General features: G+C 35.5%; 7 protein-coding genes across 7 annotated transcripts; 6 read left to right on the top strand and 1 right to left on the bottom strand.

Moving 5' to 3' along the window:
- Positions 1-1,090: 1,090 nt before the first annotated feature.
- On the top strand, positions 1,091-2,464 carry GCK72_011568 (uncharacterized protein; the record flags this gene model as incomplete). The annotated part of the gene is made up of 5 exons (XM_053728541.1): positions 1,091-1,129; positions 1,181-1,241; positions 1,293-1,366; positions 2,271-2,344; positions 2,419-2,464. 5 exons carry the CDS (start codon positions 1,091-1,093, stop codon positions 2,462-2,464), a joined length of 294 nt encoding a protein of 97 aa, XP_053588118.1.
- Positions 2,465-3,883: 1,419 nt separating this feature from the next.
- On the top strand, positions 3,884-7,355 carry GCK72_011567 (uncharacterized protein; the record flags this gene model as incomplete). Its single annotated transcript, XM_053728540.1, has 2 exons — positions 3,884-3,975; positions 6,437-7,355. The coding sequence occupies 2 exons, from the start codon at positions 3,884-3,886 to the stop codon at positions 7,353-7,355; spliced, it is 1,011 nt and encodes a 336-aa protein (XP_053588117.1).
- Positions 7,356-8,370: 1,015 nt separating this feature from the next.
- Positions 8,371-12,020, top strand: GCK72_011566 (uncharacterized protein; the record flags this gene model as incomplete). Its single annotated transcript, XM_003103898.2, has 2 exons — positions 8,371-8,453; positions 11,090-12,020. The coding sequence occupies 2 exons, from the start codon at positions 8,371-8,373 to the stop codon at positions 12,018-12,020; spliced, it is 1,014 nt and encodes a 337-aa protein (XP_003103946.2).
- A 1,274-nt stretch (positions 12,021-13,294) lies between these two features.
- GCK72_011565 (uncharacterized protein) lies at positions 13,295-15,191 on the top strand (the record flags this gene model as incomplete). The annotated part of the gene is made up of 2 exons (XM_003103960.2): positions 13,295-13,377; positions 14,285-15,191. The coding sequence occupies 2 exons, from the start codon at positions 13,295-13,297 to the stop codon at positions 15,189-15,191; spliced, it is 990 nt and encodes a 329-aa protein (XP_003104008.2).
- A 920-nt stretch (positions 15,192-16,111) lies between these two features.
- GCK72_011564 (uncharacterized protein) lies at positions 16,112-20,447 on the bottom strand (the record flags this gene model as incomplete). The annotated part of the gene is made up of 3 exons (XM_053728539.1): positions 16,112-17,018; positions 18,350-19,282; positions 20,389-20,447. 3 exons carry the CDS (start codon positions 20,445-20,447, stop codon positions 16,112-16,114), a joined length of 1,899 nt encoding a protein of 632 aa, XP_053588116.1.
- A 476-nt stretch (positions 20,448-20,923) lies between these two features.
- Positions 20,924-23,320, top strand: GCK72_011563 (uncharacterized protein; the record flags this gene model as incomplete). The annotated part of the gene is made up of 2 exons (XM_003103901.2): positions 20,924-21,003; positions 22,372-23,320. The coding sequence occupies 2 exons, from the start codon at positions 20,924-20,926 to the stop codon at positions 23,318-23,320; spliced, it is 1,029 nt and encodes a 342-aa protein (XP_003103949.2).
- A 600-nt stretch (positions 23,321-23,920) lies between these two features.
- Positions 23,921-25,858, top strand: GCK72_011562 (uncharacterized protein; the record flags this gene model as incomplete). The annotated part of the gene is made up of 2 exons (XM_003103920.2): positions 23,921-24,057; positions 24,916-25,858. The coding sequence occupies 2 exons, from the start codon at positions 23,921-23,923 to the stop codon at positions 25,856-25,858; spliced, it is 1,080 nt and encodes a 359-aa protein (XP_003103968.2).
- Positions 25,859-26,257: the final 399 nt, after the last annotated feature.

Here is a 26,257-nt window from a genome sequence, read left to right as displayed (position 1 = left end):
TGAAAATTGAGCTGAAAATGGTTGCATTATCTCATTCCTTCGATATTCATCAAAAATGGGCTAACAGGCGCCAAAAGACCAACTGAAAATAGTTAAATAGACTAGAAATTTCAACAAAGAAACTTTTCTTCAAAAACCAACAATTTTCGAAAAAGAATCTGGGAAATAGAAAAAAATGGACTAGAAATGTTTTTTCTCCTATGATTACAGGCATTTTAACCAAAAAAAAAATTTCAAACAATTAAATTGCAACTTTTTTAGTCAAATGCTGTCAAATAAATCTAAAATTAGTAAAATTTTCGAATTTCCCACTTCGATACCTCCCAAATAATAAAATATTTTTTGAGGTAAGACACCAGAGTTGTACGGAATCAAATTTTCGAAATCCGGAATCCGGAATCCGAAACCGGAATGAGGAAATAACCCGGAATTTTGGAATCCGGAATTCGGAATGATTCGAAAAATTTGCATGGCCAAGTCATTTTTTTTCGAGAGTTTTTAATGATAAATAAAGTTTTAAACTACTTTTGAGGTTCAAAACCGAAAAAGAAGTACTATAGTTGTCTTTTAAACTCAAAAAATTTAAAATTTAAACTTCAGGATTTCGGAAAAAAAATTCAAGGAACTGGAATCCGGAATCCGGAATTGGAATGGAAATTTTCATTTCCGGAATCCGGAATTCGGAACCGGAATGTCCAAAAAAACCCGGAATTCCGGAATTTCGTAATCCGGAATCCGGATTCCGGACAACTCTGTAAGACACCAAGTGAGTCACCTCCTACTCTATCTAACTTTGCAGCCCCAAAATTCCAGCATGAGTCACACACGTCTATATCTAACAATGTAAATGTATACTTTTCTCATATCCCCTCTTGTTCTCACATGACACCCCGTTTTGTTGCCATATCTTTGCTCCCCTTAGTCCACATTACCTCCCCCCTTTCACTTTTTCACACCAGAAATGTTCGAGATATCAAAAATTCACAAAGGCATAGCATAATTTAGTACTCTTTTTTTCCTTTTTTGTGTCATGTACATTCATTTTTCGAAAAGACATCAGTTTTATTAACATTTTCTTATTTTTAGCGCCATGGTCAACCACGAGGCTCTCAAGACACTCGCTTTTGTGGTAAGATTTAAAAATACTGTGAGTTTTAAAAAATTTTAGTTTTATTTCCAGTTTTTCTACTTCTTCATGCTCTTCGTGTTGCTCGACACTGGAATCTTTTATGAGAACGACGGTAATTTCATTTTTTGATAAGAATTTATGTATTAATGTTTTTTTTTTTCAGTAAAATTCCAAGAGACGCACTTCTGGATGCAAGGTCCAGATACTTGGAGAAGCACAATCAAGACAGTTTATTTGGTGAGAGTTTTAGATTTTTTCAGAGTATGTAATTTCATAAAGTCAACTTTCCTGACATAAAAAATAACCTAGAAATCTGAAAATTTTGAATTTTTTCACTTAAAAATAGCGATTTTTAGAAAAGTTTGGGTTCTGACCCAGTGGCTGGACTCCTTGTGGTGACTGAAACCTTTCCAGAGTCCAAATTTTCCGACTTCCACATATAAAATAACTCAGAAATTCGTAATTTTTTGGTTTTTTTTACCCCAAATATCACGATTTTTCGAAAAATTTGTTTTAGTTTTGGCAGAGTGGTTAAGGTAGAATCCGTATGGTTTAAAAGGTCGGGAGTTCGATCCCCATAGTGGTCAAACCTTTTTGAATCTTTTTTTGCCTGTTTTTATCGGGTTCTACATATCAAGTAACCTAAAAATCTACAATTTTTAAATACTTTTACCCCAAAAATCGCTATTTATTTGAAAACTTTGGTTCCGGATAGAGTTTTGAGTGGACACCGATTGAAATTTTAAAATTAATTGCTAGCAAATTAAGAAATGGTTTTGGTGAATAATTTTTAGTGAAATTACAATATTTTTTGAATTTTAATGAATTTGCAATAAACAGACTTGTCAAAAATCGGGCCGGGCCGAGATTTTTCCTGATTTTGGCCCGGCCCGGCCCGGCCCGTGACAAATCTGGAAATAAATAGACAACTTCTAGAATGCCAAGCACGGAATTTTTACACTTTGTCATTTTCTGTTATTTTTCCAACGCTTATTCAAAATGATACCGATTCTGTACCTAAAAATAATTGATACCTAGTTTATAATCAAATCAATGCAAAGCTCACGGGAAAAATGAACATCTACAATTTTAAAGTTCCAAATTATATTTACGATTACCATTAAAACCAACCTATTTTCAGTTGCTGAATAAGAAAAAGCTAATTACCAAAGGGTACTGTATACCTTCAATATTAATTAACTTTATCTCATTGCCGTAAGTTTCATACTGTCAAAACTAATTTCCTTTTCCGTCTTTACTTCAGAATTATCGATATAAGTTTTTTTCAGGACTGATCCTCCATCTCCTGCATCTGACCGTCTTCTTTTCATCTAAAATCCATATAGAAGCCGATGACTCATCACCATCTACTATCTCCCTTCGCCAAATCCTTATTTGTAGATTGTTTGACCTCCCATTCTCTTTGCACCTTATTCGTATACTTGTTAGCTGTCCCCCGGTTTCCCATCCACCTTATTAGTAAAAAATTTGTTTCGATTTTTATTTATAAACTTCATTCGAATGACCATAACTCTCTAGGGAGTGTCCGTACAAAAACGTTGTCAACTACAAAAATGAAGGTCTACTTTTGATCTGTATGGTTTACACATAATTTACTTTGTGGATCAATTAGTGATACCGTAACGGTCATTTTCAACTAAAAAAGACTGCACGGTACTGTATGTACCGTAAAAACTGTAATATAGGCGCATGCGCCTCTATTTTTCAACCCCCTTCCGAATGTGCGCCTCTATTACAGGGGCGCCTCTAATAGAGGGTGCGCCTCTATTTTTGAACCTGTTCGTTTGGCTATTTTTTTAAACTTTTAATTCATCAATTTTTAACCAAACTAAAATTTTCTCTGACAAAATTACACAAAAACCCCAAACTTTGCAGTACTTCGAACGAAAAAAAGGGTTTTATTTTGTTTTTTTCACGAACTTCGAAAAGTAATTATTGAAATCCAGGTAAAATATTTCGAACATATTAAGGGGGCGCCTCTATTAGAGGGTGCGCCACTATTATTCAAAACGCCTTTTAGGGTGCGCCTCTATTAGAGGGGCGTCTCTAATAAAGGGGCGCTTCTATTACAGTTTTTACGGTATACTAGTTTACTAAAAACTTCTTGTGTAATTCCTTAAAATTGATAAAAACGGTTGACAACTGCCTAAAACAGGTTTTGACGGAATTTCCGGTAAAAACATTATTTTCTCAGGATTTAGTTAAAAAATCAGAAAAAATCGTTGGATTTTCGTCAAAAAACCATCAAAATTTTTCAAAAACGCGTCAGAGGTACGCCAGGATCAGGAAAATGCTCTGAAAGTGGCGTTTTTGACAGAATGTTCGAAAAAAGTTTATTTTTAATAAATTTAGTTCGATAATTCGCAAGTTTTCAGTCGAATTCGACCAATATAGACTCAAACACGCGACAGAGGTGCGCCAGTAATTGGAAAATTTTTTAAAACCGACGTTTTTGATGGAATTTTCATTAAAAACCCCTTGTTACTCATCTTTGCGGTTTTTCTTTTATGAGCAATTACCGCCAATATTTTTCTTTGTTCTCTCCCCGTCACCTTGTATCATCTTAGTACAACAAAGAACTGACCGCGAGGAGGACACCACGGAAAACAGTATAAATAGTAGACGCAGTATACTCACACCACAAGAAATATTCGAATTCTTTCCCCGCTTTTTTCTCCATTTGTGTCTTTTTTGTTCCTCTAATTGAAACTTTTTGCTTTAAGGTCGACCTCAATGGCTGCTGCACCTGATGCCGAGTTTCCACTTCTACAATTACCATATCTGGGACAAAAACTTGTTGTATGGACCATGTCAACTAGTGAGAAGTGAGTTTTTTTTTGGGTTTTTGAGAAAAAATGAGAGAAAATGAGGTTTAGACGAGGCTGAGATCAATTTTGAGAATTTTAGGCATAATTTTCTGAATTTTACGATAGAGTTTCTAAACTTCAGCTAATTTTTAGTAAGGAACAAGGAGTTTTCGATAAATTTAATTCTTTTTATGCGGTTTTTTTGCTTGAAATTATCGATTTCTCGCAAATTTTAAAACTAAAGAGATATTTTGTAAGATTACCCTGCATTTTTGACCAATTTTTTAATGAAATACAGAAATTTGAAGTTTTTTTAGTGGAAATGCTTTGAAAACTCGTCAGACATTGGTCAGAAGTACCGGATAACCTTTAATCTTGTATTTTCTTACAAATTCTACCGTATTTGCCTGGAACTCTATGAAAACCGTCAAAATAGCTGCGAATTGTTCATGAAAGCTAGAAAAAGCCAAAACTCAATTGATTTAAGCAAAAAACTGCTCGAAACCTATAGAAATGTGTCAAACAGGGTGCTCCACCGATACTTCAAAACCGATTTAAATCGGTTATTGGTAAGAAAATCGGTTAAAATATTCGTCGGTTTTTAGAAAAATAAATCGAATTTTCTCCGGGGAAAAATCGGAAAAAATCGATTTTCTTCGATTTTGTTTTGACAAAAAACCGTTCGGTTTCGGTTTTCATCGGTTTAGAAACCGGTTAAAAACCCGATTATTCTTCGATTTTTACCGATTTTTACCGATTTTCATCGGCTTTTTTCTTAAAGTTCAAGTTCTACAGTAGTTTGTCACGTTTCTATTATATTTTGCACTGTTCTCAATTTAGATTTTATGTTAAAATTAATAATTTCTCATTTTTGTGCAAATTTTCTATAAAAATAGAAAAAACATGTGACGTTATTGAAACGTGACAAACTACTGTAGAGCTTGAACTTTTAAAAAAAACCGATGAAGATCGGAAAAAATCGGTAAAAATCGAAGAATAATCGGTTTTTTAACCGGTTTCTAAACCGATGAAAACCGAAACCGAACGGTTTTTTGTCAAAACAAAATCGAAGAAAATCGATTTCTTCCGATTTTTGTTCGGTTTTAAATCGGTTTTTGTTTTTGAAAAACCGGTTGAAATTAACCGATTGAAGAAACGATTTTCACCGGTTGAAAAAAACCGGTTTTTCTTCGATTTTATCGCCGGTGGAGCACCCTGGTGTCAAAAACTAAAAAAATAAAATTCAGAATTGGTCAAATTTGACAAAATAGAAAATTTTACAGATTTTTAAATTAGTTTTCCTAAGTCAAAAGCGGCAACGTTTTCCCTGATGACTGGCGTACCTCTGACGCGCTTTTGAAAATGAGCAAAATTGGTCAAATTCGACCAATTTTGATGGTTTTTTGATTTAAAAAAAAACGACAATTTTAAAGATTTTTGAGCTGAATCCCTCGGAATTCAATTTTTACTAAAAATTCCATTTTTTCCAATAACTGGCGCACCTCTGTCGCGTTTTTGAGTCTATATCGGTCAAATTCGACTGAAAACTTACGAATTTTTCAGATTATCAAACTGAATTTATTAAAAATAAACTGTACATTTTGTCAAAAACGCCACGTTCAGAGCACTTTCCTGATCCTGGCGTACCTCTGACGCGTTTTTGAAAATTTTTTATGGTTTTATGACGAAAAGCCGACGATTTTTACATCTTTTTTAAGCTAAATTCTGGGAAAATAAGGTTTTTACAGGAAATCCCCTCAAAAACTGCTTTTTTTTTATTTCAGGCAGTTGTGAACCGTTTTTATCAATTTTAAGGAATTACACAAGAAGTTTTTAGTAAATTAGTATACATACAGTACCAATGTATAAAAATAGGTATTTTTAGTTGAAAATTATCAGAGGGTGTTACGGTATCACTGATTGCCCCACAAAGTAAATTATGTGTAAATAATACAGAACAAAGGTAGAACTTTTGTAGTTGACAACTTTTTTGTACGGACACTCCCTAGAGAATTATGGTCATTTTGAGGACACCTCAAAAATCACTCTATTTTGCTACTGTAAATTCAGTTCAGAATTGTTGAGAATTGTTGAGCTTCTGTCCTCAATTTTTGTGACGGTTTCTTTGAAAATTCGCTATTTTGTTCAATTTTTATGATTTTTTTTGACAAAAACCGGACGATTTTTACTGATTTTTAAGCTAAAACCTAAACAAAATTTTTTCCGGAATTTCCGTCAAAAACTGCTTTTTCAGAGCAGTTACCCTATTTTTTGAATCAGTGGTCAACTTTGACTCAAAATTAATAAAAACTGCCGGTTTTTGACGATCTGACCAGTAAAATGAATCAGCAAAATAACAAGAAAATCACAAAAATAACAAAATTGCAGGATTTTACCAATTTTTAGGCAATATTAGTCGATTTTAGCGGATCTTAAACAATCTCAAAATCTTTAAACTTTAAAATGTTTATTTTTCCAGAATCCGCTACTCCCTTCTCTCCGAAAACGCCAAGAAACTCATCAAATCCCTACCACGCCGCGTCGAATACCTCGAGTTCTTCTTAGACGATCTCAAGATCCAAATCGGCTGCAATTTGGAAGACACAATTGAGATGCGTTTGCCGGAAAGAACGGATGATGGAGATGTTGAATTGTCAGAAGAGAAGCCTGAAAAAGTGAAAGACTTTTGGAAACAAAAGTTGGCGGAGGCGAAGCCGGAGTTTAGTCTCAAGGAATGGGTCGTCCATATTTCTGACGTGTTGAGGTGCAATAAGATCAAGTTGTTCTTCCAAGGAGGCTCTGGCCAGTATAAGATGCAATCCATTCAACAATTATTCCAAGGAATGGAAATCATTGGTGTAGGAGTACAAGACACTGGATACGAGCATGCCAGGGAGGTGTTCAACGAGTTCCCGGATGTTCGAGAGCTGACATTCGGAAGCAAGTCATTACGTAATGACATGATAGATGCTCTGGTCTCACGCGACTTGGACTACTTCAAATGTGGACGTCAATTTGATATCCAGGCATTGCTCAGAATGAATTGCAAGGTTATTGAGATATCTCCCGCCGATTTGTCGCTTGGAGGTGTCAACCAACTTCTCAGGAGCTGGAGCTCAATGAGCACTAATCGCAACCTGGAAGTCTTCAGCGTCTTGCTCTTCAAGACAGAATTCGATGAGAGCAACTATCTGGAGCAGATATTCGTAGGAGTTCAGTATACTGTAGTGCCAAAGGAGAGCTATCGGGAGTTCAGGACATCGTATGTGACTCATTTGTGGGAGTTTGTGGATGTTATCATCGGACAATTCGAGATTCAAAGGGATGATGGAGTGAAGGCAAGGATTCAGGTGGATAGATTTGGAGCGGGGATAAGAGTCAAGTTTTTGGTTGGGTAATTAGTTGGAAATTTAGTTTTTTGGTTATCTGATCATTTCAGAACTTTCCCGTTCTAGCATTATTTCACTCTAGAACTTTTGTTTTTCAGAACTGTCCCATTTCAGAACTTTCCCGTTTCAAAACTTTCCTTTCATAGAACTTTCCCGTTTCAAAACTACCCCATTTCAGAAAAACCTCATTTTGAAACTTTCCCGTTCTAGCACTTTTTCATTCCTAAACGTTTTCTGTTTACAGTTTTCCATTGCTGAACATGTTGATTTTAAAACTCTCTCGCTCTAGAACCGTCCGTTTTAAGAACGTTCCCTATTCTAAAACGTTTCATTCTTAGAATAATTCCCTTTCAAAACTTTTCCAATCCAAAACCGTCCTATTTTACAATCATCCCTTCTCTGAACTCTCTTTTTTCCAAATTTTTCATTTCAGAACTGTTTTTTTCTTGTTTTTATTATCATTTTCCCATTTTAAAACTGTCCTTTTTCAAAATTTTCCTTTTTTAGAACTTTTCATTTTCTGAACTTTCCCATTCCATAATTGCCCTTTTTCACTTCTGTTTTTGTTAATTTTGTTTCTTTTTGTTTGTTTTTTTCTTGTTGAAACTTGATTTTTTGATATCTAACACAGCAAATAAACGTATTTTATACCGGAAAATGCGTTCTAGGATGTTTTTTTGATTGTTTCAGGCAATTTAAAGCCATTTTACTTTTTTTTTCAGCTATTGTTAAATCACTTTGCAGGTCCTATTATTCTTTACCAAATATCTAATAAAAATATCAGCATATTTTTGTTGTTCTGGTTTTAGTGAAAATGAGATTTATAAAAAGGCACCAGCTGCCACCAGCTGCTCATCCACTAGGTTCTCTCCTTGCATAATAACCCCTCCCTTCCCGAAAAAGGACACCCTCGAAAAAAAAATAGTGTGCAATTAGTGGAGACGCAGAGAGAACGAACCCTCCTCTCTTCTCTCTGCTCGTTATATTGATTCTCGCTTCTTCCGACCCTATTTTTGTTTGGAAAATGGCAAATTCAACGTTCCCGCTTCTAAAACTACCGTATCTGGGACAAAAACATGTTGTGTCGATTATGACAACTAGTGAGAGGTGAGTTTTAATAAACTATTTGATAGTTTTTTAGTATTTTTGTCATTTTGAGGTTTTAGAAGAAGCATTTCTAGCGGTTTTTTGCTGAAAAAACCACTTAGAATCCGTGTAATCTCCAAAAACAGCTCATTCTTCGGAAAAAGCACTGACTTTTACAGAAAATCTGTGATAAACACAACAATAGTTAATTACAAGCAGTGATATAATGAAATTAAGTAAATTTTACGTAAATTCTGCTATAAACGCCTCAAATCCCTTATTACACACTTGAAAATAGTTGAAATTTTTGGAAATGATCGAAATTATTTGGAATTTGTTGTTTTCCGATTTTTTTTACATTTTCAGCAGCAAAAACTAAAGTTTTAAACCGATTTCAAACGATTTTAATCTCAACTTTTTAAATTTTACCTCATTTTTAGAGTTTCCGGATATCCGGATAGTCAGACGCACAGATAGACTTCAAATTTTACCGATTTCTGGAAAATTTTCAAAGAAATCTCATTTCTTTGAAGGTATTTTCACCAGAAACAAGATTAGAGACATCCGGACACATAAACACACAGATAGATGCATTTTTAGTGGTTTTTGGCTTATTCAGCTAATTTTTATTGCATTTTCACGGGTTTTGACATATGTAGTAGTAGTTTTAACCCGGTTGATTGCGTATTTATTTATTTTAATTCGATATGAAGGGCAAGGAGCCACTGATACAACCGAAGTGGATTCAAAAAGATAAATAAATATTTGATGGGCCGATTCTGGAGGACGCAAAATTAGGTGGTAAAAAACTATTTTTCCCTTTGGAAGTAGTAAAAAAGAGAAAAATAGTTTTGCCCTTTTTTTGCTACCTCGTGAATAGGCCAAAAACGAGAGAGGGAGGGGGGAGACAAGTAGAAACATTAATAGTTGAGGGGAGAAAGAGTTAGATACTTAGACAAATCAACATGTTTCAAGTTAGTTTTAAACGAACGGGAGGAGGATTTAACCGGGAAAGAAGAAACGGGTAGAGAGTTCCAACAGTTTAAAGTACGGTTGGTCAAGAACTGGGAGCTGGATTTGTTACTATTTTTGATATTACAACGCAAATAAAATGGGTGTCTTCTTAGAGATTTAACAGATGGAATAAATGTGAATAAGGCATTTGCACAATAGATCTCTCTGCTGATAATTGATTTATATATGAATACCAAATCGAAAACTAATCTTCTGAGCTCCAGAGAGTCCAGTCCACATATATCCAGAGCGTTGAAATAGGATGTATATTCTATTCCAAATTTTTTGAAAATTCGATGAACAAATGACTTCTGAATAGATTCAATCTTCCGAATGTGAAGTTTGAGATAGGGCGAGAAAATGGTACATCCATACTCCAAGATAGGTCGAATATATATAATATAACATCTAATAAACACTTCCATAGTCGAATTCTTGAGAATATTGAAAAGCATATTCACTCTGAATTGAGATCTCCTTAAAATAATATTGACATGATGTGTAATATTGACATGATGTGTAATATTGACATGATGTGTACATATGAACATTTTTATCTGGTTTCGCACCTAGATCATGCTGAAAATACAAGTAAACTGGAATTCTTAGTGGTTTTTATGATTTTTCCACTGATAAAAAGTGAATTTGAATGGTTACAGAAGATTTTTGGTTATTTTTAGCTAATTTTAAACAAATTTATAACCGATTTCAGCTGATTTTTGCCGATCTAAGACAGTCAAAGAAGATTTTCAAATATTTATGGTTTTTCGAAAATAGTTGGCGATTTTCAAAAATTTTTACATTGAATACCATAGAAATTAGTATTTTAATATAACAATTATATCAAAAACACTAAATTCAGAGCATTTTCATAATTATCTGGGGCACCTCTGCCGCGTTTTTGAATGTTGATTAACTATGACTCAAAACTAATGAAAGCTGCAAGTTTTTGATGATTCAACTAGTAAAACAACAATAAAATTGCCAATAAAACCCTTCTAAAGTTAGTCAGATGCACCGTTCTTCTGAAAACGCGTCTCAGGTGCGCCAGAGAGTCAAAAATTTCCGTTTTTGAGTTGAAATCATTTGGTGAAAAAGGTAAAAAGTGTGTTTAACGTTTAAAATGTTTAAAAGCATAACTTTGAACCAAAGAATCTGTGTAAAACCGTCAAAATTGGAACAGATGCATCATTTTTCAAAAATCTCGTTTCAGGCGCGCCAGACAGTTCAAAATAGCTGCAACTTGGTGAATTTTTGATGTTTTTCAGAGTTTTTTTAAACTTGAAGTGTTAGTAACGACAGGGAAAAATGTTGCAGGCGGAATATATAATGAACAATAAAATTTCGCTTAAAACTCAATCACCAGTTTTGCAGGAATTTCAGAATTCAAGCTATCTGTAAACCTTGGTCAAATATTTATGGTTTTTTGAAAAAATTGCCGATTTTCAAAAGTGCTTACATTGAATACCATAGAAATAAGTATTTTAATATAATAATTATATCAAAAACACTAATTTCAGAGCATTTTCATAATTATCTGGGGCACCTCTGACGCGTTTTCCGATTTTTGCCAATTTTACCCGATATCAACCGATCTCAACTAATCTTAACCGATTTCAACTATAAATATATTAATTTTCCAGAATCCGCTACTCCCTTCTCTCCAAAAATGTCAAGGAGCTCATAAAAACTCTCCGTTTGAAAGCAGCCTACATTCAACTCACCTTCGATGACAACACAGTTACAGTACACTCGAGTTACGAAGACCGATTGAAAGAATGGTTGGTTCCGGCGGAAAATGAACATGTCGAGCGTCTTCTATCGATCTCCCCAGATATTGTCAAATCTATTGATAAGGAGGCAAAAGATATAAATATTGTTGTGAAAAAACCGGAATTCAAAACTATCCGAGATTGGTTGGACCATATATCTGATGCTCTTAAATGCAGAAAACTCAAGATAATCTTTGATGGTCATGCGTACTACAAACCACCTATTGAAATTTCTGACCTACTACAAGGCTACAATATATCTAGTGTCTCCTGCACAATATGCGATCCTCCCCTCACAGGAGACATAATGGAGGCGTTTCCAGAAGTGAGAGAGTGGGAATTGGAAGCTCATCCATTTGAGGGCGATCAAAAAGAGCGATTTTTGTCTCGAAGTCTTGATTTCTTCCAACCGCTAAGTCGATTTCATATCGGAATCGAAAACCTCCTTCAAATGGACTGCAAAGTGATTCATATCGCCAGGGACAACGAATTGACTGCACAACAAACGAATCGTTTCCTTCGCCATTGGATTTCTTCAGGAACTAACCGGAATCTGGAGTCATTGTCGGCGCCGTTCAAAGAGTATGAAGGTTACCAGCAGGATCTTTTCAACGGAATCCAGTATTCAACGGTACCGGAAGAGCAGTGTAGAGCATCCAATGTGCCGAACTTGTCTGAATTCTTTCCGGATGTATTCGTTGTTCAGTTCGAGATTTGGAGACAGAGGGATGGGAGAAAGGCGACAATTCAGTTGGAGCAGATATATGATTTTATTCATTTTCGAATGTATGTTGCACAGTAACTGTTTTCAGCCCAAAATTAATAATATTTTGGTCACTATGAGGTTTTACAGCTTTCAAACTTTATTAATATTATGTTCAAGCATTTTTATCGTGTTAGTTAGCCAAAAAACCAGTCCAAATTAACTCTGAGAGCCTTAGAATCTGTGAAATTTCCAAAAATAATGTAAAACAGCTTATTCTGAGTAAAAAATCACTGAATTTACCAGAAAATCTAGTGAAAACTTAAAAAACCTGCACGAAACCCGACAATAGTCAATTACTACCAATAAGTTGGTGAAACTATATAAATTTCACCTAAAAATTGCTAAAACCAGCTTATATCTCTCATTAGATACATACTTTTATTGGAACTGATCGGAATAAATTGAAATTTGTTGTATTTTGTATGTTTTAGTCTTTGAAATTTTGTAAAAACTTAATATAACATTTTCAGAAAATCTTTACCGATCTCAGACAGTCTTAGAACCAATCTTAGCTAATCTTTGCTGGTCAGTCACAGCTGATCTAAGAGAATCTTTATCAATTAAAAAACATGTATTCATAATTTATATAAATTGCACCAATTATTTATGTATGTTTATGTAAAACTTCCTCTGATAATTCTATAAGTTCAACTTTTCATCGTTTTAGTTCAATATTATAAATTCTATATTATATTCAATGTCTGTCTCTGTATGTTTCCACCCCTCAACCAACTAGCAATTAACCTATTGTCCATTTATCCTATCTCATTATAATCTACCTGCATCTCCCACCGACACCATCTGCCTCCGTTTAGCGAGAAAAAGAGCATTAAAGAATATGGTCAAGCGCCTTTGTAATTAGCCATCTAATTTTCCTATTCGGGGACCAAAAAACTAGAAATTGAGCACAAAATCATGTCCGGATGTCCCCTACTTGTGTGTCATTCTGTCTGTGTGTCCTGATGTCTAGGAAAATTTTTTCAGGCGATCTCAGTCTACATTATTTTTACAATATCTAATACATGTCTTAATTAAATACCGTTCAGTCCTCTGTTAGCCTCCCCGAAGCTCTTTTACATCCATAGGTCCCCACGACTATTTACCTACAGTACCTGTCTGCTAATCCATTATATTCCCCCACTTATCTACATCCATCCATCACCACCACTACCACCATCTGTCTCATTAGCACCCGCCATTGTTCTGTTCCTACTGTAGACAAACATACCGAACACCACCGCTACTGTAGGTATACAGAAGACTACATTCCGCCACCCTTCTCTGCTCGTATCCGTCCTTATTCCAAAAAAATGACCGATCCCTTATTTCCCCTATTAAAACTACCGTATCTTGGACAGAAGCTGGTTATCAAATTGATGTCGATTGATGAACAGTGAGTTTTTAATTATTTATAAGGTTAAAGATTGGAAAAAAACTAATTTCAATAATTTTTTCATAGAAAAACGCCTTAGAAACTTCTATTTTCCATTTTTACCTAGCTAACTTGAATTTTAGCTAGTTATAGAAATAATGACGTCGATTTTGAGAATTTTCCGGCTATACGGTGTCATTAGTAGATTTGTAAGCGTTTTTTCGTTGTTTTAGTATGTTCAGACAAGTTTTCAGGGGTTTTAATCCTGTCTGAAAATAGAATCAGATGCAGTTTTTATAGAATGTAGCAACTTTTAATCGTTTTATTCCATTTTAGTGAGCTCCAGCTTGTTTGAAACAAAAATAACTTATTTTGTCAATTTTTTAGTCTTGCTATTGGTTTCAGACAGTTGAAAACAATTTTTGAAACTTCTGATATGAAAATAATTCTCTAAGAATGAGATCAAGTCAGTAACACTTAATTATTGTATGGTTTGGACTTTCCTCAACTATGTTTTGTCTTTTTAGCAACATTAGTTATTAAATTTGGCGTTTTCAAGTTAAACCGCTAGAAAAGCCATTTTTTCAGTCCGTCTCAGGCGATTTTAGAAAATCTTAGCATTACCGCAATTTCTGCAATTTTAAACATGCTGAACATACGTGTAAACTTAAATTATTAGTGGTTTTGATTATGTTTCAACTCATGAAAAAAGAATTTGAGTGGTCAGAAGAGATTTTCAGTTAATTTTTGCTGATTTAAATGAATTTATAGCCGATTTATGCCGATCTCAGCCGATTTTAGTTAATATTAGCAAATACTAGGCGATCTTAGACGGTTTAAGCCGATCTCAGACGATTTCAGCCAATTTCAGATCTAAACCGATATTAGCTGATCGATCTTTACCATTTTCATTAATCACCTTTTCCAGACTCCGCTACTCCACCATATCCCAAAACACCTCACTATTCCTCAAGAATCTCCATCTAAAAGTTGATTTCATCACTCTCCGTGTCACAAACGAGTTCATCTCTATAATCATGAACACCTCCTCTCACATTTATCATCACTTAGCGCCAGCGTCTTATTCTGAAAAGAAACACCAGAAACCACGCCTATTTTTGGATATCCCTGTGACAGTGTTTGGTGGTGATGAGTCTATACTGAGAAAACCTGAATGGAGCTTAAGGGATTGGAGAGAATATCTGGTGAAGACTTATAATTGCAAGAAATTTAAATTGAAAGTCTTGTCATGCGACTTTTATGATATAGAATCAGTGATTGCACTATTCAAGGGGTTGAATGTAATAGGAGTAGAAATTCAGGACTCAAATCAGGAAAATGATAGGAAAATTTTGAAAATGTTCCCGCCAAAACAAGAACTCGAGCTGGAACATCCCCCGTTCGAGGGATTTGTCCTGATGAATCTAAACCTGGATTACTTGAAACTCGGATATTATATCGAAGTTACAGTGCACAATTTGATGAGGATGAAGACTAAGAATATCGAAATACGGACTTGCCAAATGAGAACTGTAGAACTCAATAATTTTATCAAGAAATGGATAAGAATGGAAACGAATCTAGAGTTGGAGACATTGAGTTTAGTACTGAACAAGTGTCGAATCGATCGGAACCAAGTTTTAAACCGGATCGCTCATTTGGTGGTTGAACCGACTAAGATTTTTACCTCGGAGTATCCTACGACGTTGTGGGAAGAGTTGGAATCGCCCAAGGAGCAATATGAGATTAGAAGGGAGGATGGAAAGAAAGCAACAATCCAATGGTTTGAGCCAAGATTTGGTTATGGGTTCAAACTTATTGTTAGTCAGGAATGAATTAATTCATTTATTGAAAAAGATAATTTTTTATAGTATAAATGTAGATCTTGGCGAGTTCTATGTTATTGACTTTTTATATTTTGGTATATTTTTCAACTCATGAAATAAAGTTTGAAATTTTCAATGGTTTTTTTCGTTACCAAATCTGCTTTTACTTGTTACTCTCAATTGTATTCCATAATTTCTTAGAAATATACACCTTTGTCATTAAATTATGCGCATCTTAATTAACCCCAATTAATTAAATAAACTTGATTCATTCATCCCTGTTTATTGTTGGCTTACTTTTTCGAATGACGCAATTTAATGTCTGTCTGTGTGTCCAGATGTCCGTTGTTAAACTGAATCTTACTGGGCAACAATTGACGCAAAAATTTTCCGGAGTCTGTCTGTGTGTCTGTTTGTTCAAAAATAAGATTTCATTCAAATAAGATGAAAATCAAGTTTTTAGAGTCTGTCTGTGTGTCCAGATATCCAAATGTTAGGGAAAATTGTGAAATTTCGCCAAAGAATAGACCAAAGAAAACCAAAATTAGGTTAAAGGAGGTGAGAACTCAAAAAAAAATGTTGGCTCAAAATTCGGTAAGTGATTGCTCTGTGGGACCCGAACACATGACCGAACGCGCATGGGTACAAAACCGCAACCGGCTCGAGCTACACGGTCGAGAACGCAGCTGCCGACTCGGGACTGTGATAAATGTGGGCGCTTCTCAATCACAATTTCGATCACAATTTTTTTGCGTTCTCACCTCCTTTAAATTTCTTTTTTTAAAGCTATTTTAAGGTGTTTTAAAGGATCTTTTAAACTTTCAGAGTCTGAATTGAATCAAAATCTAAGAATTTAAAATAAAAATTTCATATATGTATGTCAAGAATGTATTTACAGAAAAATCACAGGAACAGAAGTGAACAAAAAATCATTGCCCAACAACAAATTTAAACCTAGCCACACCTCCAACCTCATCAAACTGAATCGTCGCATTCTTCCCATCCACTCTTTGTACCTCATACTGTCCAACTATACGGGGTACGTCTTCCCAGAGAGCAGAGGCGTATGGCATTGTGAGCATTTTGTGGTTAGCTCTTGGTATAATCGAGTGGTGGACTCCAGCAAGAATTCCATTCTGGTAGTTGTTCCCAACTCGGTTCTTTGCCAGGACCAGCGTCAATATCTCCAAGTTTTGATTGGTAGTCCGGGTAATCCATGTCTTAACAAATCCATTCAATTCGTTCACACTAATCTTAGAACATCCACACATTTCAATAACCTTGCAGTTATTCATTCTGAGTAGTCGATCCATCCCGATTTTGTACTCCTCTCCGAATCGAAAAAAGTCTAAATGTCTACTCAACACGGTGTTATGGGTTTGGTCATCCCATTGCTCCATTGGGTTCTTAAAAACTAAAAGTTCACGAGCATCCTGGAACATTTGAAGGATCCGGCGGGAGTAATGGTCGGTGGTGTCTTGGATTGTGATACGGATAATAGTCAGACCTTGTAGCAGGTGTCCCAGAGAGTTTAGGGGATAGAGATGGGATCCGTATTCGAAAAATAGTCGAATATCTTTACACTTCAACACATCCGTCAAATGACACACCCAGTCCTTTATATCCAAATCATATCCAAGCTTTGATAGAACCATCTCTCCTGTTGTCACTGAAGACGGAACATCAGATTCCAGCCCGCCAAACAATATATGATCCATTCCATCAGAGGCCGCCTCGATTTTTTTGTGTTGAAAGTGGAGTTCAAGGAAGGTGACTTGTTGAGGAGCGCACTGCACCAGCTTCTTGGCGTTTTTGGAGATCAGGGAGAGATAGAGTCTGGAAATAAAGAGATATATGAAAAAAATGACTGAGATTGCCTAAGATCGGCTAAGATTGGCTAATATCGCCTAAAACTGACTAAGATCGCCCAAGATTGGCTAAAACCGGTTAAGATTGGCTAAGATTGACTAAAAATTGATACAACCCTTTAATTATGTTAAATTAATAATTTTCATCTCACTTTACAAGTCAAAATGTCTAAAACCCACAGTTTAAATTAATTTTCAGTCAAAGTTGATCACTGTATTCAAAAACGCGTCAAAAGTGCGCCAGTGATATTGGAAAAGTGACGTTTCTTGGTATTTTTGTGGGTAAAATCATAATTTTTAAGGGATTTAGTTGGAATATATGTAAAAATCACTGTTTTTGATAGGAATTTCACCAATTTTGACTACATTTAAAAAAACGCGTCAAAGGTGCGCCAGAGTTAGAAAAATGCTCTAAAAACGACGTTTTTGGCAAAAGATTCAGCATAAAAATTTGTAAAAATCATCAATTTTTTGTCAAAAACCCATGAAAATAGAACGAATTTCAATAGCTCTCCATATTTTTGAAAACGCGTCAAAGGTGCGCCAGTAATAGGGCAAAACGCAGTAAAATAATTATGAGAAAAAAAAGACTCACTGTTCATTAACTGTCATCAATTTGATAACAAGGGAATGCATTAGGAACGGAAGTTTTAGTAGAGGGAAGGAGGGCGTCGTCATTTCTGGAAATGGAAGAATAATTTAATTTATTGGTCGATAGAATACAGAAAAGTGAAAATAATTAAGAGAGACAGTCGAGAAAGACCTTAAGACCTTGCAAATCAATAATTTATAATAATGCGTCAGTAGGTGGGAGTTGACACGGTTTTCGAGGGTCTCTGGGAAGAGTCTTCTGGGAAGAATCGGCGTCACCCTGCGAATAGATTTTCACAGCAAATTAAATCAATCGGCTAAGATCGACTATGACTGGTTATGATCGGCAGAAATTGGCTGAGATCGGCTAAGATCGATTAATATTGAATGAAATCAGCTATGGCACTTTTATTTCCAAAAAAAACTCCAAAAAAAACCAAAAGATAATACTTTTATATATAATAATTACATAGCAATAAAAGAGTAGTAGAATGGAGTACATTAGATCCGGTTCTGAAGACGGCAGGCCTAATTAGACAGAGTTGTGAAAGTTCTGGGAAAGGAACTTTTGGAAATGGACAGTTTAAAGATAATAGACAGTGGTTACAAGGTACGTTTAGAAAAAATAAAAACAAGGTGTAGATTACAAAAAAATTGAAAAAAAAATGCATCAGAGCGCGTTTACATTGTCACTGTCCCACCACAAACTTAAATCTGATCTCATTTCCATAGACATCCAACTGAATCGTCGCTTTCCTCTCTTCCCACCCTTGAATCTCATACTGTCCAACGATTCGATCCATTTTATTCCATGAATTTGAATTGATTGGCATGTGGAACTTTTTGAAACGATCTCTTGGCACCACTGTATGCGGAATTTCGTCGAGAATCACGTGTTCATAAAATTCAACAGTCTCCTGCTTTTGCAACAAGATTGTGAGTGTCTCCATACTTGCACTGGTGGTAATATTCATCCATTCTTGAACGAATAAGTTCAGCTCAAATGCATCGATTTCAGGGTTCAATATTTCTATGATCTTGCTGTTCATATCCATCACCGCTTCGATTCCTAGATCAGAAGGTCCGGCTAGTTTTAAATAATCGTAATTTAGAAATACGACACCGTGGATGTACTCCATATCTTCTAATTCAAATGGGACCCTGATAATTGACAACTGGTGGATGATTGACAACACTGGCTGGAATATCCAGAGAATTTTTAGAGCGTGCTCTCTATAGGTGTCCTGGATGGCTAGCCCAATAATATCGAATCCTTGAAATAGATCCCTTATCGATACCAAATTATAATAAGCGGATCCCTGATCAAATGTCAATTTGAGTGTCTTACAATGGAATATATCCACCAAATGGTTAATCCAATCCCTCGTACTAAACTCCGCCTTCTCCAACTCACATCCTCTGCAACTGATGGCTGATTTGACGACCAATGGGGCCACTGGCACTTGACAAGTGCCTAGTCTCAGTTCTGGAAGGAACACTAGTTTCAGATGTTTCATATCCTCTAGATTTGTGTCTAGACAGATGATTTGGCCTTGAATTGTTGCCTCGAAGTAGTCGGGTGTCTTGGTGACGCATTGGACAAGGCGTTTGGAGTTCCGGGAGATCAGCGAGAAGTTTATTCTGGAAATATGGGAATGTTTATTTTTAAATCGGTTACGATTTTCTGAAATCGGCTGAAAATGATTAAGATCGGCTAATACTGATTAAGATCGGCTGAGATCATTGGTCAGAACTGGTTCTCATTAATTAAAAATAGGAGATTTTCTATAAAAAACAAATTTCGAGGCGCAATTATCAAAACCGGGAAATTCGTACCAACAGATGGACATTTTCACTAGATTTTTCACTTCAAAAGCTAATTTTTAAACTAAAAATGCGATTTTTCATAACTTTTCAGCTGGAAAATGATGTTTTCGGTCAATTATTCCCAATTTTCACCCGAAATCATGTAGACTTCCAGATTAACAATTTGACAGAAGAACAAAAGTAATTGTAAGAAGAAGAAGAAAGTAGATGATATAACTGGAAATGAAAAATATATAAATTGTTGGTCTAAAACCGTAGTTCTAGCTTAAAAAGAGCAGAAAATCTGATATTTTGCTTAAAATTGGCTTATATGATTAAAACTTGGTTAAACCAACTTGCAATAAGAGATCAATTTTTTTTAATAACTATAATTAGTGAATTTTAGCAGGAAAACCAAAATTTTAGGTTGAAATTGAGGTAGATGACTGAGAATCATCGAAAATGCTTTTTCTAGCCAGCAAAGGGTCTAGAATAAGTATTTTTACCTAAAAACTGTTCCGAAATTGATAAAAACCTGTAAAATTTACATACAAGTAACCGGAAAGTTGTTTCACTAATAATAACTAAAAAAACTTCTTAAAAGTGACTAAAACTGGTCAAATCATTTGCTGAAAGGCTACAAATCGTGAAAACCGCCAGAAGCTGATTAAAAATACTTAAAATCTTATAAAATCTACAAAAAAATTGTCTCTTATCGGTCAAACTGTTTTAAAAACGCTAAAAACCAATTAAAACTAGTATAATCCGCTTGAAACTAACGAAAATCCTCCAGAAATATATTGTTGCTCAAAAATGACTTGAGAAAGATAAACATTTAACTAAAACTAACTTAAATCATTTTAAAATTAGTTTATATCTATATATACCCGTTTTTTAAGACAAAACTGCACAAGACTCTACCGAAAAACAGAAAAACTCACTGCTCATTGGTTCCCATAAGTTTGACAGCAAGTCGACGAGCCAGATACGGTAGCTTCATGAATTTGAAAGTCGTCATTTCTATCAGACTGTCGGACAATATAGTGGCAAGAATCAATAGAGGACCGTTTGAATCAAGGGGTACCTACACTTTCCTTCCCAAAGGGACAGTTCTCTTATCCTATCTAAGCTAAGTCTAGCCGATTTTAGTCGATCTCAACTGATCTAGTCTTATTTAGAGACGGAGAGGATGGAGGTGAGGAGGAGAGATTAGTGCTAATTGAAGGGATGAAGGTGAAATCGTCCACAAGATTGCCAGGGGGAAGAATCTGTACAATTAGATAAAATTAGGTCCTGCAGACACACAGTAACCGTACAAGCAGGAGGCAAGGTCTGGGACCTTGTGACCTCCTCTCCCGTTCAAATACTGGATAAGAACGGTCCGCAAACACTTTCCCGCGCGAATGTATTACGATTCAAACGCCCCCCCCCCCCCCCCCCCGATTTTCCACAATTTGTTTTCCCTTATTGCTGAAAATGGCTGCTAGTTTTCGATTCACAAAACTACCGTACCTGGCACGTCTCCTTGCTATGCGGATGATGACAACTAATGAGCTGTGAGTTACTGTTTTTTTCATGGTTTCTGGTTAGTTTTAGCTTCAAAAATTCAATTTTTTCGATGTCAGAAGCTTTATTTGGAGCATTTTCAATAATTTAGTCAATTCACCTAACGATTTTTATCAATTTTTCTATGAAGACACCGAGTTTGAATGTGAGACAGGTTTTTCAACTAAATTTAAGCAATTTCTACTGAATTTTCATCATTTTAATTCAAATTTGGACACCAAAATTGGTCTCAGACTGTTTTCGGTTAAATAATGCCTGTATTTTCAACGCTAAGCATTTTTATATTTAAAAAAAAGCATTCTTTAACTGTTTACAACTGAATTTCCATTACTTGATGTTCTTTTAAACCAAAATTATGCTAATTCAAACAAAAATTACATCTTAATCACGGATTTATATTTGAAAATGAATTTTTAGACAATTCTGAGCTAATTTCGACAATATTTTAAGCCAAAAACGTCGAAAAAAAAAAGAATTATAGAGTAAAAATGAAAAAAAAACCGAGTTTCTGCATTTGGGCGATTTTTGGAAGTGAAAAATGAGCTTTTTTGAATGAAAACAATGGAAAATCTAATTTCCATAGTTTCTCTCAGTTTTTTCAAGCCGAAAAGAGATACAAATCCTCGTTTTTGCAGATTTTTGCTACTTTTGAAAAAATCGTAGATCTATTTAACCGATCTTAGCCGATCTTACTAGGGAAGGCCCTCGTACTCGGTCTGGATTTTTGGTTCGTGACCAATATCATTGGAAAGCTGAGAAAACGCTGATTCCAAATATATATTCAGTTTTTGCCCTCGAGGCCTAGTATTCGAGAAAAACGAGGTCAAAGTTAGAACCCCTGACAAGTCATTACCTTCCTGACGTGTTAAAGCACAGGCGGTGTGGTCTAGGTGGTAGTGAGGCGGCGTGGCATATAAATTGGTATGTCATATAAATTGGTATTAAATTACTCAAATTTTGAAAAAAATCAAGTAAGACCCAACCAGAGCATCTTGGAAGTTCCTTGAGGAAGGTGAATGACTTGCCAGGGGTCCAAACTTTGACCTCGTTTTTCTCGAATACCAGGCCTCGAGGGCAAAAACTGAATATATATTTGGAATCAGCATTCTCTCAGCTTTCCAATTATATAGGTCACGCCCCGTAACTCCAGACCGAGTCGAGGGCTTTCCCTAGTTAGCCTATTTTAACCGATCTCAACCAATTTCCAACGATTTTATTTCATCTTACACTGTTTTAACCGATTTTCGCCAATTGTAGCCAATCTCAATTGATCTTAGCCTATCTTAACCGATCTATACCGATAATGGTCAATTTGAACCGATCTGAATCGATCCCATCTGAAAATTCTCATTTTCCAGCGTCTCCTACTCTCTGACTTCTCGCAAATCCGTGTACATGGTCCGGAGTGTTTTCGGGAAGCGCGACTACATTGAAGCAGTCCTGCATAACGAGTTCATCAACATTTGCACAAATTTCGAGGAAATCGAATGGAAAAGAGAACGAATCAAACTTGAATTATATTCAAAATCCCAAAAATCCCCAAACGGTCCGTTTGAGGTCAACGCCACAGTAAGGGGACCCCAAGAAAGAAAATATCCATTGAGGAAAGAATTGGACTCTCACGAATGGATTGCTCATTTTATTCGTATATTTCAAAGTCGGAAATTCAAATTATTATTTGACCGTCGATCGGATTATAGTCTAGGGTTGATTCAAAATCTATTTCATGATACGGAAATCATTGGAATCGGAATTTTAAATTGTGGTCGACGCTACGCTATGGAAATCCTTCGCTCGTTCAAACCAATCCGTCAACTTATGCTCATCGGCGTGAATTTTATAGATTTTGACATGGAAGAGTTGGAAGGATACATCTTCCAAAATCTGGACTATTTCAAGATAGACGGATGTTCATTTAAGTTAGGAATCAACCGGTTGCTAGCCATGGATTGCAAGATTATCGAGGTGTGGGGATCTTCGATGTCTGTAGATAATTTGAACACATTCATTAGAAGATGGATAGCGGGGACCACTAATCGGAATTTGGTGACGCTAACGATCATGTTCGATACGACGAGGAGGCTACCTCCGAATTACCGACAACGGATTCTCGAAAATATTCAGCATTCAGTGGTGGAAAAAGATCATCATAAAAAGCTCAGGGCGCCAATCAATTCAGCTTTATGGGCAGAAGTGGATTATATAGAAGCACAGTACGAGATTCAAGGGGTGGACAAGAGGATGGTGACGATTCAGTTCGATGTGAAGGGAGAGCAAGTGAGATTCAAGTTTGTGGTGGGACAGTGATTAGCTTATCAAATTATAATGCACGATTTCTAATCTTTATGTGATCTACACTATAATCCTTGTTTTCATCTTTTTCTAAGCATATTTTGTAACCACTGTCCCCATTTGCTTTATCGGCACTGTCAAACGTCTGTTTTTTGAGTTATCCATTCCAAATGTTCTCTGTTCCAAATTATTTGTTATCAGAATTGTCTTTCACAACTGTGACTTATCAGAGAAGAGAAAATTTTGATAAGGCCTGCCACTTATTATTCTTAATACAGTCTATATATTTCAAAATCGCTCTAATGTGCTATATCCCTCACAATAACTTTTTTTATATGTTTTTCCACCTAATTACCCATAATTAATTTGTGAGAATAGTAAAATAAAGTAAATCATAACGGATTTCTAATTAAAACGCAACAAAATTAATTAATGACATATGTTCTGTGTCACTGGGAATGGAGGTGAGATGGTCCTTAAGATTTCCATCTGTACATTTAGATAAGATTAGGTGTGAACGTCTCCTGCAAACACACATCTCTGGGACCACGTAGCCTCCTCTCCGTCTCCAAATAAGACCGGTCCGCAAACACTTTCTACGCGCAAGGTACCCCCATGTTCAAACGGTCCTCTATTGATTCTCGTCACTCTGACAGTCAAATTGAAATGACGACTACTCCAGCTTTCAAATTCATGAAGCTACCGTATCTGGCTCGTCGACAGGTTGTGAGTGTGATGACAACTAATGAGCAGTGAGTTTTTTTTTGTCTTTTGGTAAATTTTTGAGCGATTTGGTCTTAAAAAACGAGTATATATAGTTATAAACTAATTTTAAAATGGTTTAAGTTGAATTTTTACCTTTCTCAAGTCATTTTTGAGCAAAAAATATATTTTTTGGAGGATTTTCGTTAGTTTCAAGCGGATTATACTAGTTTTGATTGATTTTTAGCGTTTTTGACACTTTTTTGGTAGATTTTATAAAATTTAAAGTATTTTTAATCAGCTTCTGGCGGTTTTCACGATTTTGAGCGTTTCAGCTAATGATTTGACTAGTTTTAGTCACTTTCAAGAAGTTTTGGTTGATTTAAAATTGATTTTAACCGTTTCGACCAGTTTTTAGTGTTATTATTAAAAAAACAACGTTTCCAGTAACTTGTATGTAAATTTTACAGGTTTTTACCAATTTCGACCCAGTTTTTAGGTAAAAAGACTTATTCCGATCTAAATTTTTGGTTTTCCTGCTAAAATTCACTAATTATAATTATTTTTTTTTTAATTGACCTCTAATTGCAAGTTGGTGAAGCCAATTTTGAGCAAAATATCAGGTTTTCGGCTCTGTTTAAACGGTTAAATCTCATTTTTTAGTTATGGAACGCAATTTTGGACCAAAAATTGTGTTATAATTTTTATTTCCAGTTACATCATCTACTTTCTACCCAAAAACTTCCCTGCTAACCGTTTTAAACAGTATCAAATAAGTTTTGAACAATTTCAATTCATCGTATTTGATTCCGATGATTTTCCATTCACTTTTCGATAATTCCAACCTGAAATTTCTTTAATTAACCAATGAAAACAGTTTTTGATCCCTAAACATTCCTTATTTCCAGAATCAACTACTCCCTGCTCTCCCGGAACTCAAAGCGTCTGGTCCAATGCGTCACCAAGACACCCGACTACTTCGAGGCAACAATTCAAGGCCAAATCATCTGTCTAGACACAAATCTAGAGGATATGAAACATCTGAAACTAGTGTTCCTCCCAGAATTGAGACTAGGCACTTGTCAAGTGCCAGTGGCCCCACTGGTCGTGAAATCAGCCATCAGTTGCAGAGGATGTGAGTTGGAGAAGGCGGAGTTTAGTACAAGGGATTGGATTGACCATCTGGTAGATATATTCCATTGTAAGACACTCAAATTGATATTCGATCAGGGATCCGCTTATTATGATTTGGTATCGATAAGGGATCTATTTCAAGGATTCGATATTATTGGGCTAGCCATCCAGGACACAAATAGAGAACATGCTCTAAAAATCCTCCGAATGTTTAAGCCAGTACGTCAGTTGTCAATTATCCGGGTCCAATTTGAAAGGAAAGATATGGAGCACATGCGCGGTGTCGTTTTTCAAAAGTACGATTATTTCAAACTAGCCGGATCTTTTACTGTTGACATGGGTACGATAATGAACATGGACTGCGCCATTCTAGAGATATGGAGATCCAACATGTCTACAATGGATCTAAATGCATTTATTAGAAGATGGATGGCTGGGAACATCAAATGTTGGAATCTGGAGACACTAACCATCACGATTTTACGAGCCAACCTTCCCGTCAACTACCAGCAGCAAATATTCCATGAAATCCGGCATTCAGTGGTGAGAAAAGATCGGTATAAGGAGTTCCGCATGCCGATCGATACGGTTTTATGGAAGAATGTGGCCGAAATTGTTGGACAATATGAGATAGAGGGGGAGAACGAGAGGAAGGCGACGATTCAGTTGGATGTGCAGGGATTAGATTTTAGATTCAAGTTTGTGGTGGGACAGTGACGATGGAAATGCGCTCTGATGCACTTTTTTTGTAATCTATATACCGTATCTCATTCTTATAAGCTTGCAGTGTCTTTATCTTATGTTTGAAAGAGTTGCCGTTGAGCACGATTGCATTTTTTAAATTCTACTGAACCATTAAATTCTTGCTGGTCTATTTTTATATCTGTATGCGAATAATTAATTTTTTCATAGAATATAACATATGTTTGTTGATTTCCATTGTAATTGTATGTTTTACTTCAAAAAATACTGAACATTAATATTTATTGTATTAAATAACTTTAAATTATACACTGAGAGTTATATAATGATGTTGTTTGGTGCAGATTCTAAAACTTGATTTCAAATTAAAATTTTTTTAATAATTTAAAAGATAAAACTTACGTTGTTATCAAA

Source organism: Caenorhabditis remanei, chromosome III (genome assembly GCF_010183535.1).
Source record: "Caenorhabditis remanei strain PX506 chromosome III, whole genome shotgun sequence".
Lineage (NCBI taxonomy): Eukaryota > Metazoa > Nematoda > Chromadorea > Rhabditida > Rhabditidae > Caenorhabditis > Caenorhabditis remanei.
The sequence above is the reverse complement of the archived record's forward strand: the minus strand, read 5'-3'. Positions and strand labels throughout refer to the sequence as shown.